The following is a 13,821-nucleotide window of genomic DNA, read 5'->3' on the forward strand; positions in this document are numbered from 1 at the left end:
CTGCTACATTAAGTCACACAGAGTGAACTACGACCATGCACAGTTCGTTGGTATTTTTCGTAGCTGGTTAAGTGGAGTTCAGAACTGTAATGAAGCGCTGTATTATCACACCGTATACACCACATGGCAATCAGCAGGTCCATTCACTTCAGCAAAAATAGAAACAAATTCACGTCAAAGGCGTTCAAGGGAATGATGCCGTCTCCTCTCGCCTTCAATTCTTTAAAAGATGTTAATGAAAATAAGTAAAATGTAAAGATCTTCACGAATACTTTTGATTGTATAACTTCTGCAACATATAATAAATGAAACCCTAAGGCTTCATATTTTTATCACTTTCCCAGGTTTACTTAACCTAAAAAAGATCTGATTTCCAGGAACTGAAAATACCTAAGGAAGGTCTATCTTGGGTCTTGTCTGAGTGGCAAAACCCCAGGGCCTCGGAACGGGGTTGCCCAAACTGCCGAGGGGCAGAACCGCAAGCAGTTTTCGATAGAGTACGAGAACTTCTTTTTTTAAAACCTGAGTTGTAGGGGGTGAGCGGGCGGACTGGGTACCGCGGGGGCAGAGGGGGAGGGAGCTCGTAGGTGAGTAAGAATGCTGGGGCCAAGGCACCCCGCCTGTTCTGCGAGGCCGACCTGACAGCGGCTCAGGTAAAAAAAGGGACTCCAGGAGAAACCCACTTTTGAAACGCACTTGCCGTTACCTAGCACTCTCACGTGCTTCCTCTCCCAGCTCACCGGACCCTTGCTGCCGGCCTCCAGTGTCTAGGTCCTCCTCCCGAGACTCCCAGGAGGGCCTCGCCACCCCGGGTACCGGGGCTCTCGGACCGCGACGCGCACGTCACGCGCCCGCTGCCAATCCGCGCGCGGCAGGTCGCCTCCGCTCCAGGGCGCAGCCCCGCCTTCCCTCCCGCCGGCCGCTTCTGCTTTGGGCGCAGGCGCCGAAGCTCGCACGGCCGCGGGGCTCCGGGGCGCCGCCGCCACCATGGTGCTGGAGAGTGTGGCCCGCATCGTGAAGGTGCAGCTCCCGGCGTATCTCAAGCGGCTCCCAATTCCCGAGAGCGTCACCGGGTTCGCCCGGCTCACAGGTAACCGCCCCCAACCAGCCCCCACCCTCGCAGGCTTCCCGAGGCGGACCGAGGTGTGTCCCTGTTCGGGATCCTGCAAACACCCGTGGGCCACGGGCCGGGCAGAGCGTGGCGAGCGGCGCGTGACCCCGTCACCCGGGGCCGCAGGAGGTGGGCGCGCGCCGGCGCAGCCGCCCTGCCGCGCGAGTGGCGCCACCTCTCGGTCCCCGGCGGTCCCTGGCGGGTCCGCGTGTCTGGCTGCGGGGTCATCTCCCGGCGGGCGGCCGGGCTTCTGCCGAGAAGGGGCTGAGCGCGGAGCCGGCCCATCCTTTTCATCCCCATCGCTCTCTGCCGTGTGCTTGTTTATTTTAAAGCGTAAGTCGTAAGGCGGTCTGAATCGGGCAGTCCCAGCTGTCGGCTAGGTTGGAAAATAAGCTCCATTCGCGAAGGGGAGAGTGACCTATAGCATTTGAGGTCACCTCCTTTACTATGACTCTGGAAGCAGTTAAGGTAACTCGAGTTGGAGGAAATACACATTAGCTAGAAAAGTGTTCAAAGGCTAGTAGGATGGGTCAAATCGTAGAGAAGGAAATTTAATAAATATTTGGAGCGCCCTGTATTTAAGGCCTCCTCCCTTATAAAAAAAAACCCGCACTCAGGATTTCACATCTAAGGGGTGAGATCCAGAATGCACTGGGAAGGTTTTGTTGGGTTCTGAGCTTTACACTGTAAATGAAATATTTGTAAATCAGAGTAAGAGGCTGATTAGGGTGGTAAGGGGGTGGGGAGGAAACATTCTGATTCAGTAAGCAGTGAACTGTGCATCATGATATCAGGGAATTAAACGACTTAAGATAATTTTGAGGTAAATAGGATTGCTTAGCCTGGTGCAGTCTGGAGACCTATGGTAGCTGACTTAAAATACAGCATTTAGAAGACTGGTGGAAGAAAAATAAGTTTATTTTGTGTAGTCCTAAAGTCAGAACTAGGACCAAATTAGTGGCAGTTCTTAGGAGACGGATTTCAGCTCCATAGGTTTAGATGGGGTAAACTAGATAATTGTTTCAAATCTAGAGATTCTTTGGCTTATGGTCGGTGACATGTTGACCAATGGATTTTGACATTTCAACATTTTCAGATGTTAAGGGGTTTGATAGCAAGCATGTAGCTAAATACAAGGCATGGTGACTGAATAATAAACATCTAAAACATCAGAAGCAAGGGGAGAGTAACATAAAAGGGAAAAAATGTTTCAAATCAAGTGCTTATAAACATCAAAAGCCTCTTTTGAGTCTACTATTTTATTCTGATAGAATTGTGGCAATTATTTAAAATTTTGACTTTCTTCCACTTTATGAATTATTTTATTTAAGCATTTTACACATGTTAATGTATTCCTTATATTTTTCTAACAATGATACCTTCTTTTACATTACTATCCTGGTAGGCCTAACCATTCCCTTGCAGCTGAAAATTTGGGATGTTTACAGATACAGTTGACCCTTGAACACCATGGGTTTTTTGAACTATGCAGGTCTACTTATATGGGGATTTTTTTTTCAATAAACATGCTGGAAAGTTTTTTGGAGATTTGTGACAAATTGAGAAAATGTTTTCTTTAGCTTACTTTAAGAATATAGTACATAGATAAAACATAAAATACATACTAATCCACTGTTCATGTTATCAGTAAGGCTTCTGATGAACAGTAGGCAAACAGTGGTTAAATTTTGGGTGAGTCAAAAGTTAAATGCAGATTTTTGACTGCAGGGGTCTCATCCCAACCCCACCATTGTTCAGTGGTCAACTGTATATATTTTTGACTTGTAATGCAGTGGTATTTATGCCCTATACCAATTGTTATTTTTTCTCCTTTGGATTATACCCTTAAATGTAGTTTCTACAATGGTCACACCAGGTCAAAAGGATATGATTGTTTTGTGAAATTTGTTCCTGGTTGTCAGTTTACCTTAATAACTTGCATAAATTAACTGCTGAGTTTTTTAATAGGAAAGAAAAAGTCCCCTTCCTCCCATCCCAGTCCAGTGTAACCCGAATTATGTGTGTTGATTTTGATAGTGACTGGTTTCATATTGGTTTCAATTTTCTGTAAATAAATATAGCTGAAGCAAATTAGAAAGTACAGTATTTGATTTAGTGGCTAGAAGATTTTAGAAGTGTCTTTTTTTTTTTCTTGAAGATCACTACTGTCAACAAATACTTAATTCCTATTAAGAGCATTAAGTCAACTGAAAGACGGCCCTGGACTGCAGTTTGTAAGCAATAAAAGGGTTCTAAACTTAACAAAAAAAGAAAAGTCAATCGAAAACTTTTCTCCCATAAGTCAATAAATAGCTTCCTTTTCAAAGCTGTCAAAAATTTAATGTGAGGACTGTTTCTCAGGAATGATAAATTACTGATAAATATTTTAATAGCACATATTTCACTTAAGCCCCATTGTAGTGTGTCTAGAGTTTAGTTCTCATTTTATTTCTGATTTGAGTAGGAAACATTAACATGTTTGTAATAAATGCTTTATGAAAAAAATGAGATAGTCTGTTTCACACTGGACAGTGATGATATAACAGTTGCAGAATCTATTTTGGAGCACAAAGGAAGAAAAACTTGAGGGACCGGTTTCCATCCTGAGTCTCCCCTTGAGAATAGATGGCATTAGCTAATGGCATTTAGCTCTCTTCAGTGAACACGTAGAGTCCATACTTAGTTAGACTTTTGCAGAAATAAAAACCTGAAAGAAAACTTTTCAGCAATTGTTTAAGAAGACCGAAAGTATTACCATTTTCTATCTATGAAAATTAGAGCAAGAAAAGTTCCGGTGCACATTACTATCGTCTGTTTTTCCTTCCCCATTTAGATCCAGCGGTTTTTTAAAGCAATTGACTAATGATGACTGCATTCTTAGTAAACACTTGGAGATCTTTAATTGCCATACAGTATTTACAGACAGTCCTTATCTATCAGAAATAACTTGGCTGTGTATGTTTAGGTTTTTAAAGAGTGAGACTTTTAAGATGAATTAGTATGATTCCGTGCTTTGGAAATAAAAAGTGTTCTGAAACACTGACCTGTGAAAAAGCTTTCCTTGTCATGAGGTTTTAGACTAAAACAACAAAAAAAACTCCCTATTCAAAAGTAATAAAACAGTTTACTTGTAGATTTAATAGCTAGCTATGAAGCCTTGAATGTAGTAGTTTTTCCCTCCTTGGACTAGTTTGCTTCTTTGAAATATAGCAGTAAAACTTTGAAATGTAATGGTTTTACTCCTAAGACAAAGCAATGAATCCTAAGACTAGAGTAATATTTTTTTTCAAGTGTAACATAAACATGTCAGAGCTGACAGCTTTAAGGGCATTAGATGTATTTATCTAGAAAGGGCCAGTTTTGAATGAAGAATTTAGAGTGGAACAGAGCTGAAAACATTTATCCACAAAATGACTTACACAAGCATGTTGACTAATAAAGCAGCTTTATTACTGATAGCCCCAAACTGGGAGCAACCCGAGAACCCACCGACAGGAGAACAGATAACAAATCACAGCGCATTCGCAGACTGGGGGAGCTGGTTAGCAAGGAGAAGGGACGTGTTGCTGACCCTTTGGAAGAAATACCTAAAACTTTATGTGAGTGAAAAAAGCTTTGGTTATAGATATCCGTTGGGGGCAGGGTAATAGACTAGAAAGGGGCAGGAGAGTACTTTCTGGGGTAATGGAAATGTTTTATTTATTTTTACACATTTTCTGTGGGGGCTACAGGGGTGTTTTTTTTTATTTGAAGTATTGTTGATATACAATGTTGTATTGGTTTCAAATGTACACCACAGTGGTTCAGCAGTTACCCATATGATTAAATCTTCACCCCCTCTAGTGCGGTTTCTATTTATCAATGTAGAAAGATGTTACAGAATCATTGACTGTATTCTCCAGGCTGTACTACCATCTCCGTGACCAACTTATGTTTTGATTGTAACTTATTGTGCCCCTTTATCCCCCTCCTTCTCCCCCATCAAGGCAGAATGCATCAATAGCTTTCTTTTGCATTGTGCTCTCTAGTCTTTACAGAGTAGTTTCCAACTTCATTCATTCATTCCCCCCAATAATTGATGAAGTTGGAAACTTCCTTGCTATACTCTTGTGCCTTGAAAGTTCTCTCAAGTCTTTTGAGTCTCTGGCTTCTCATTCTTTAGGTCTTGGCTTAAATTAGGTCCTTTTCTCAGAAACTTTTCCTTACCCCCTTACCTAAAGTTGCAGCCAACCTACTGCTCTACCCCCTAGGTTAGTGTCTCTCCTAGCATCCGGTTTCTTCCATACCTCTTACTATAGTCTGAAATTATCTTGCTTATTTATTTGTTTATTGTTATCTCCTCTTCCAAAATATATACCCTGTGAGAGCAGGGACCTTATCAACCCGTCAGCCTGTATCTCTAGCACCTAGTGCAATATTTGGAATGAAGTGGGTATTTGTATTATTGAACAAATGATTGGTTATTCCCATTTTACAAACCAAAGAAATCTGACTCCAAGTATATGAAGATATAGAATTATATACAGATAAACTGAATTAGTCCCTGAAATCTTGCTTTATGCATAGCACTGCGGTAAGCACAGAGACAAATGAGACAGTTGCCGTACTTGCTCTGAGCACAGGATCTCTACATAGTAGGTACTTAATAATTACATAGCAAGAAATTGAAAATTAATAGCTTGACAATAGCAGGTTGATCAGATTTCTTCAATATTTATTAAGCACTTAAGTTGATAAAAGAACAGAGGAGACTGTACAAGAGCAAACTCTAGAATAATGGAAAGACCTTATATTTTGTCTTAGATGGTGTTTATAGGTCTGAATAGTTTAAAAACTCATCAAGTCAAACGTTTAACACAAAGCTCAATGGGCTGAACTATAAAATATCCTTCAATATAAAATAAAATAAAATGATCCAAGCATTATTTAAGCATTGAGGTACAGTGTTGATCCAGACAAATAAGGTCCCTGCTCTTGTATATCTTATATTGTGAGTGGGGGACATCATAGGTGGATGCAGCCATTAAAATTCATATTCCCAGAGGATACTAAGATACTGGGAAATGTTTCTGCAATAAAGTGAAAAAAGCATATAGACGGTATATACATCATCTTAATTTGTTTAAACATTTAAAGCATATATATTTATACACACCCAAAAAGAAGACAAGACAGAAATGCACTAAAATGTTGCCAACTCTTGATTAGTAGGATTAAAAGTTTTTCTTATTTATATTTTTCTAAATTTTATAAAATAAATGTTATTTTTGGTAATCCTAAACAAAAAATTAAAACTATACCATACAAAATTTATGTTATATCTAATATTTAGGAGGTAATAGTTTTCCCTTCACAGATTCTAAAATATTTGTAATAGGTCAGCATATATCAAACAGGTTTACAGGAAATAGCTGATCTGTTTTTTTTTCCTTCTTTTTGTTGAAAAATAGTTGACATACCATATTAGTTTCAGGTGTACAACACAGTGATTCAGCATTTATACACATTACAAAATGCTCACCATAATAAGTGTAGTTACTGTCAATGTACAAAATTACTACAAAACTATTGACTATATTCTCAATGCTTTACTTTTCAACCCATGACTTAACTTGTTTTATAATTGGAAGTTTATAGCTCTTTATCTGCTTCACCTATTTTGCCCAATGCCCCAACCTCCTCCCCTCTGGCAACCACCCATTTGTTCTCTGCATTTATGAGTGTTTCTGTTTGTCTATTTATTTTGTTTTTTAGATTCTGTATATAAGTGAAGTCATATGGTGTTTGTCTTTGTTGACTTTTATTTCACTTGGCATAATACCCTCAAGATCCATCCATGTTACAAATGCAAGATTTCATTCTTTGGTATGGTTAAGTAACCCTATATATATATATGTATCTCACATCTTCTTTATCCATTCATCTATTGATGGACATTTAGGTTGCTCCATATCTTGACTATTGTAAACAATGCTACAGTAAACATAGGGGTGCACATATCTGTTCAAATTAGTGATTTTGTTTTCTTTGGTTAAATTTCCAGAAGTGGAATATACTGGATCATACGGTATTTCTATTATTAATTTTTTTAGGAAATCCATACTGTTTTCCATAGTGGCTGCACCAGTTTACATTCCCTTTTCCCCACATCCTCACCAACACTTGTTATTTCTTGTCTTTTTGGCACTAGCCATTCTGACTGGTGTGAAGTGGTATATCATTGTTGTTTTGATTTGCATTTCCCTGATGATTAGTGATGTTGAGCATCTTTTCATGTGTCTGGCCATCTGTATGTCATCTTTGGAAAATATCTGTTCAGGTCTGCTGCCTAATTTTTAATTGGATTATTTATTTTTTTGTTTTTATATGAATTCTTTATATATTTTGGATACTAACCCCTTACCAGATATATCATATGCAAACAGATTCTCCCACTTAGTAGATTGTCTCCATTTTGTTGATGGTTTACTGTGCAGAAGCTTTTTAGTGTGATCCAGTTCCACTTGGTTTTTTTCTTTTTTCTTTTGTTTCAGTTGCCTGGGGAGACATCCAGAAAAAAATTGCTAAGGCCAGTGTCCAAGAGTTTTCTTTCTATGTGGAAATAGTCTTAAAAGGTTTTTGTTTGTTTCTTGTTTGATTTTTTCATACTCCATATTTTTATATTAATAAAAATAAAAATCAACCTTAGTAAGCATAGTCATTTTAATTGAATTTTATAGGCTGTGTTATTTTCCTTTATAAAGGTTGTCTGTAGTTAAATTGAAGATTATCATCTTTAAAAAGTACATTGTACTAAGACTTGTATGACCTATTACTTTATTATAGGAAATAATAGTACCTTTCATTACCATATTACTATAGAGTAGTGTTTTACCAAGCAATTAAGTATGTTGAAAGAACAACATTTTTGACATAGATTTAAGACAGTATTTACAGCATTTACTGCCTGAGATTTGTGGGTTAAGACAGAAAATGCTAAACTTATGAATCTATGTTAAGGTTTTCATCTTTACATTCCCATTCATTTACTTTTTGACTTTGAGTCATTTAGTCTCTCGTGACTTTGAAATTCTGTAATATACAGAATGATACTTAGTATTATTCTATATTCAATAAACATGATTGAATAATTGCTATTTCAAGATACTTTACTGGATTTGGGGGCCAGTACCAATTTAAGACATTCATTGCCCCATCTAGAAGATAAGTGTAAATATGTAATTACAGTGCAATGTGCTGAGTGAGCTGGTGACTGACATTGATGCTCTGCAGTCTTTCATTCAATAAGTCACTCATTAAACATTTATGCAGTATTTACTTTGTGTTAGGAAGAGCTCCTTTTCTTACAGGCTTAAGGAAGAGACAGCTTTATAAACAGATAACAGCAGTGTGGTAATGGAAACGAGGTAAAAAGGGTTTAGAAGCACTGGAGGAAGTGATTAATTTTGCTTTGTGAAATCAAGGAAGACTTCTTCGGGAGGCAATATTTGACCCTGGTCTTAAAGGGTCTGCACAAATGAGTCAGACAGAGCAGAGGTAGAAAGGCATGGCACACAAAAGGAATTCCTTGTGCAAAGAATACAGGAAGGCTGCCACTAGGTAATAGCTTTGGGTAGCTTTAGGTACATGAGAGATGGCATGTTTGTGGAATCTGAAGCTGTCAAAGTAGCTTTGGTACTTTATAGAAACAGTGGTCTATAGGAGTGCCATCCAAAAAGTTTTATGTGATGATAGGAATGTTCTCTGTACTGTCAGTATTGTAGCCACTAGCCACATGTGGCTGTTGAGCTGCTGAAATATGACCAGTGTGACTTAGAAAGTGAATTTTGAATTTTACTTATTTAAATTTAAAGAGCCACATTTGTGTATTAATCATGTTTTTTATTTTCTATATTTTATGATGCTTTGAATCGTGGGAGCCTTGCTCACAGAGGAGTACCTGCCCCTCCCAAGACTAGCTAATTCCTAGAGATAGTAAACAATTTGCCTGTAAACATCCCTTTCTCATGCAAACCACCCAATCCAAAACCCTTCTGCTCACCACCTCCTTTATGTAACTCTCACGTATTGTGCCAGTATTTCCTCTGCCCTAAAGCACCCCAGGCTACATACTGGATAACTAGGACCACCCTAATCGCCCTGAGCCACTGAAATTATTCAAGCTAGCCAATCCTAAACTGTCTGCCCTACATTGCCTTTTCTGTGGAAACTTCAATAATGCTTGCATCCAAGCTTCCTCTTACCTTCCTTCTGACCAAATCTGGTACTTCTCCATGGATGGCAGGGTATGCCCCCCACTTTGGGAATTGTAAGTAATAAACTTTTATTTCAAGGCAATTGTCTCTGTGTCTGTCATCTTACTGGTTGAAACCAAATCCAGGTACAAATCAAAGCCCTGTGGCTAGTGGCTGCTATACTGGACAGCACAGCTCTATAGATAGACTTCTCCTCCTGAGAAACAGTTCTTTGTCATTTCTAGAACTTTAATTCATTCAGAGGATCTGTGTGGAGTATGTCTCCACTTTAGCTATAAGAATAGAACAGCCAACTGATAGGCAAGATCCTTATCCATACAGAGCTTCATTCTGGTGACTAAAGGATTGTGTAAGATTTCTGCCAATACAGCATTATCAAATTGAGTTGGCAACATATTCTTTCAAGGGAGTTGCTACCAATCTCCATAACCTCTTAATAAAAGCTACCATTTATTTTCTATCATCTCTGTGCCAGTCACCCTTATAGGTGCCATACACATAATGTTTTATTTGGAGCTCATAACAAACTTTGGCACAGTGTTTTATCAAAAATAGTTTCATTTTGGAAGAGTTGGTATTAAGCCAGTATTTTCTTTCAGTAGTTAAATAGTAAGAACAATTATCTCTGGGAATAGTTTTATCAATAGAAGAACAGATAAAATTTTAGATCTTTTGGATATGATTCATGGTGATTGAGGACAGGCTTTTGACTTACTTTCCTGGACTAAATCTGCTTAAGCTGCAGTTTACCCTCATGAAAATGGGAATAATAGTGGTACCTACCAAATCCAGTTGTTTAAGCTAACACAGTGTTAAATGAGGTAATACAGTTGCAGTCTTAGCATAATCTATTCACTTATCATTAACATTTATTAGCGTGCCTTGGTGCATAATCTGTTCTTCTCTTTCTTGATTGAGCTGTTGAAAGCTGTCAAATAACTCTTCAAGGACGGAAAGGATTCCCCACAGAGCCAGGGTTGATAAATGCATGCTCTAATGTTTATCTTGGCTCCCTGGTGTGTTTGTTTCAGTAGGCATGGGGCCATTTCATTCATGTCACTTATATTCCCCTACCCTCCTGAGACAGTGATGACTGTTCCAGAAGGCATTTAATGAGCACTTACATATCATATTAATATATCTAATAATGAGAACACTCAGTAAATGAAAATTTCAGTTAGTTCTTTAAAATAGATTTTTTAAAATAGCTTTTAAGTAACATTTAGGTGTTTTTTTTGGAATCACTATGTCTTACAAAAAATGTAAATCAGTTAATTGAAGACACGTTGTGTCTAAAATTATAAATCAATGGTAAAATATTTATGGATATTCTGTTGTATGATTTCAGGCATGGTGGAAAAGCTTTCTAAACCTATAAAATATATCACACATTGAACATTGTTTACAATTATGATCATTATTTTTGAAAAAAAAATGCAGATGTACTTAGGATAATGAAATAGGATACTTGATATAGGACTTATATCTGAAAACTTTGTTTTCTAGTTTCACAGTCTAAAGTTAGCCCACAAATGAAACAAGGTAGTCCTGGATGTGGGTGGCTAGGGTGTATTATTTATTTACTTGTGGTTTTGTAGATAAGTTATGAGAAATCAAGGTGAGCAGTAAGGAATAAGAATAAGCTCCAGTAGGAGCATGGTATTTGAGTTCTGTTAGGTGAGCACTGCAGACCCTGACCACCCTGTCCGTGCTTAGTTGCAGAATGGCTCCGGCTGTTGCCTGTCCTCGGAGTGCTTGCTCTACTTGGCTACCTTGCAGTTCGTCCATTCCTCCTGAAGAAGAAACAACAGAAGGATAGCTTGATTAATCTTAAAATACAAAAGGAAAATCCCAAAGTGGTGAATGAGATAAACATTGAAGATTTGTGTCTTACTAAAGCTGCTTACTGTAGGTGTTGGCGTTCTAAGACGGTAAGATGTCCACTTGCCCGTACTCTAAAGTGTTGTGCAGTTCAACTTGTTTTGCTTCTTAAATCCCCAGTTTTGAGGTTGTGTGAGATGAGAGACTCTTCCATAGTATTCAGTATTGAAAGTCTGTATTCTTAAAGTTTGCATTTTATGTTGGACTACATGAGAAAAGTTAGAGCAGCAAGAAAGCTGCTAAAGAGAACTGGAAATCCTATGCTCAGAAGTTAGCCGGAGTGAATACAGCGTAAAATGCATTTACAGTTTGAGAGGATATAAGGTTTAGAAAGGACCTGAAGCTTTGGAGTCAGAATAAATTGTGTTCAAAGCTGAGGTCTTCATTTACAGTATGACTCAGGTTGTGTGTCACTTAATCTTTAATCTCTGAGCTTCAGGGCTTTTTTCTTTTCTGGTAATATATCAACATAGACATTTTTGAGGAATTAGTGAGATGATGTACATACAGTGCCATATATAGTATGCGCTAGTAAATGGCAACTGTAATTACGGATGATTATTAGTGTAGAAATTTATAATGAGTTTGGAGTGATGACTATAAGTGATTGATGAGATCTGTTTTCTTCTTTTTTTTAGTGTAGAAATTTATAATGAGGAGGAGTTTGGAGTGATGACTATAAGTAATTGATGAGATCTGTTTTCTTCTACTACTTTGATCTTAGGTTATTGAGGTTTTAAGTACAGTAATGTTCACCACAGTAGCCTTTGTAATTTAAGAACAGTCTAGATATCTGATAATAGGGGAGTAATTAAAGTATGTTATAATATAAATGGTGGGCTATTAGGAATCCATTACAAATCATGTATTTAAAGAATATTTAATAACATGAGAGCATGATGTAGTCCAAGTAAGAAAAGCATATTACAGAATAATCCCAATTTTCTTTTAAAAAGTGAATACACATAGTAAATGCAGAGTAAAAAATATATGAAAATGTTATCTGAGTGAATTTCTTAAAATATATTTTTAATCAAAAAAAGTTATTGCATGCGTAAGTTTTATAGTAAAAAACTTTATGAAATAATGTGTTTTGAATTTAAATTACATTCTTTTCCAATTTAAATAAGCAACGACATGAACTAGAATTTAGAGCTCCAAAGCGAACAAAAGCTTATTTGGATCTCCTTTAAATATTTTAAATATTGACTCATATGAAATCATCCAAAGCTTTTTATTTAAAATTTATACCCAAGAATTAAATAACTATTTAAAATTGCTAAATTTGCTGTGGTACTGGAATGTAGTTAGGTTAGATATAAAATATGTCTGTTACTCATGAAAGCTGTCTGATTTTTTTTTCAGAGTACTTTGCTTTCTTTATATTTCTACTTACTGAGTCATTTTAAAAATAACACTTGTAATTCTCTTTCCTTTCTAGTTTCCTGCCTGTGATGGCTCACATAATAAACACAATGAATTGACAGGAGATAACGTGGGCCCACTAATACTGAAGAAGAAAGAAGTATAATAGTAATGAATTAGGACTGAATTGAGTTGTGTGCTGTAAAATCTTATAACAATATTTTTTCATTTTTTTGTGTATAGAGCTTTTAAATGGTGGTCTTAATTATTGCTACAGGTTGAATAATTATTTCTGCCAATTTATTTTCTTGCTACACTAGTGTTTATATTTGATACTTTGTACATTCATTTATATAGATGTTAAATTGTACAACCCATTCTGACTTCAAAGAATTAATGTATCTTCCTACAATAAAATCAACACTTCTGATTTTAATTAATTGAAAAAAATCTTAAGTTTTTGGCAGTGGGTCCAAAGCTATTTCTTTGAATGTCATGTTGTCAACAGAATCTATACTTCAAAAATTTTCTCCCTACACTACTAAATATATTATTTTTCAGTTCTCTTCTGTTTTGTACATTTAAAGTGATATTTCCCCTTTTGGCTTTCCACACTCCATTCTTTTTAAATCAATAAGGTAAATATTGCTCTTAAGAATTACATGTTTTCAAAGAGATAAACTTTTTATAGAGAGTTTTGTCTATTTGATACGAGTATCCCAATTTCAGAAGAGATGTGAACTGGATATAAAAAGTTCCAACAATGAATAGTTATTTACATTTTTAAAGATTACTTTACCAAAGGCTTGTTGTGTCTGTTTATGTGTGTGCAGTGAGTATGTATCTTGAGCTATTTGACTCAGTGACATGGTCAGTAGGATGAGTGGCAAGAACATTTACAGCTGAGCTCATGAGCTGCTGCAATTTGAAGACCAATTCGAAATGAACAAGTATATCTGAACTCGTTAGCAAATAGCTCAGTATTCAAAATTATGTATATTTTTCTCTTTATAATAGTGTAAACCAGTAAAACATAAAATACAAAAAGTTTGCAGAGTAAACTTAATGGGGAATCTTTAAAACTTTTGTAATTTTTATGAACTATTTAGTTTCATTGTATATTACAATTCTTATATTAATAGCTATCTTTAAGTCTGTTAAAGGTACAATCAAGTCAGCTCACTATGCCTTTTTATATATGAAAATGGT

General features: G+C 36.9%; 1 protein-coding gene across 1 annotated transcript; it reads left to right on the forward strand.

Moving 5' to 3' along the window:
• The first annotated feature begins 777 nt into the window (after nucleotides 1–777).
• CISD2 (CDGSH iron sulfur domain 2) lies at nucleotides 778–13,415 on the forward strand. Its single transcript, XM_036879202.2, has 3 exons — nucleotides 778–1,090; nucleotides 11,083–11,297; nucleotides 12,689–13,415. Exons 1-3 carry the CDS (start codon nucleotides 988–990, stop codon nucleotides 12,776–12,778), a joined length of 408 nt encoding a protein of 135 aa, XP_036735097.1. The 5' UTR covers nucleotides 778–987; the 3' UTR covers nucleotides 12,779–13,415.
• Nucleotides 13,416–13,821: the final 406 nt, after the last annotated feature.

This window comes from Manis pentadactyla, chromosome 5 (assembly GCF_030020395.1).
Source record: "Manis pentadactyla isolate mManPen7 chromosome 5, mManPen7.hap1, whole genome shotgun sequence".
Taxonomy (NCBI): domain Eukaryota; kingdom Metazoa; phylum Chordata; class Mammalia; order Pholidota; family Manidae; genus Manis; species Manis pentadactyla.

Coding starts and splice junctions, on each gene's coding strand:
- CISD2 (XM_036879202.2), top strand. CDS start 988: ATGGTGCTGGAGAGTGTGGCCCGCATCGTGAAGGTGCAGCTCCCGGCG. Junction 1,091..11,082: donor CGGGTTCGCCCGGCTCACAG/GTAACCGCCCCC, acceptor GTCCGTGCTTAG/TTGCAGAATGGCTCCGGCTG. Junction 11,298..12,688: donor GGTGTTGGCGTTCTAAGACG/GTAAGATGTCCA, acceptor TTTCCTTTCTAG/TTTCCTGCCTGTGATGGCTC.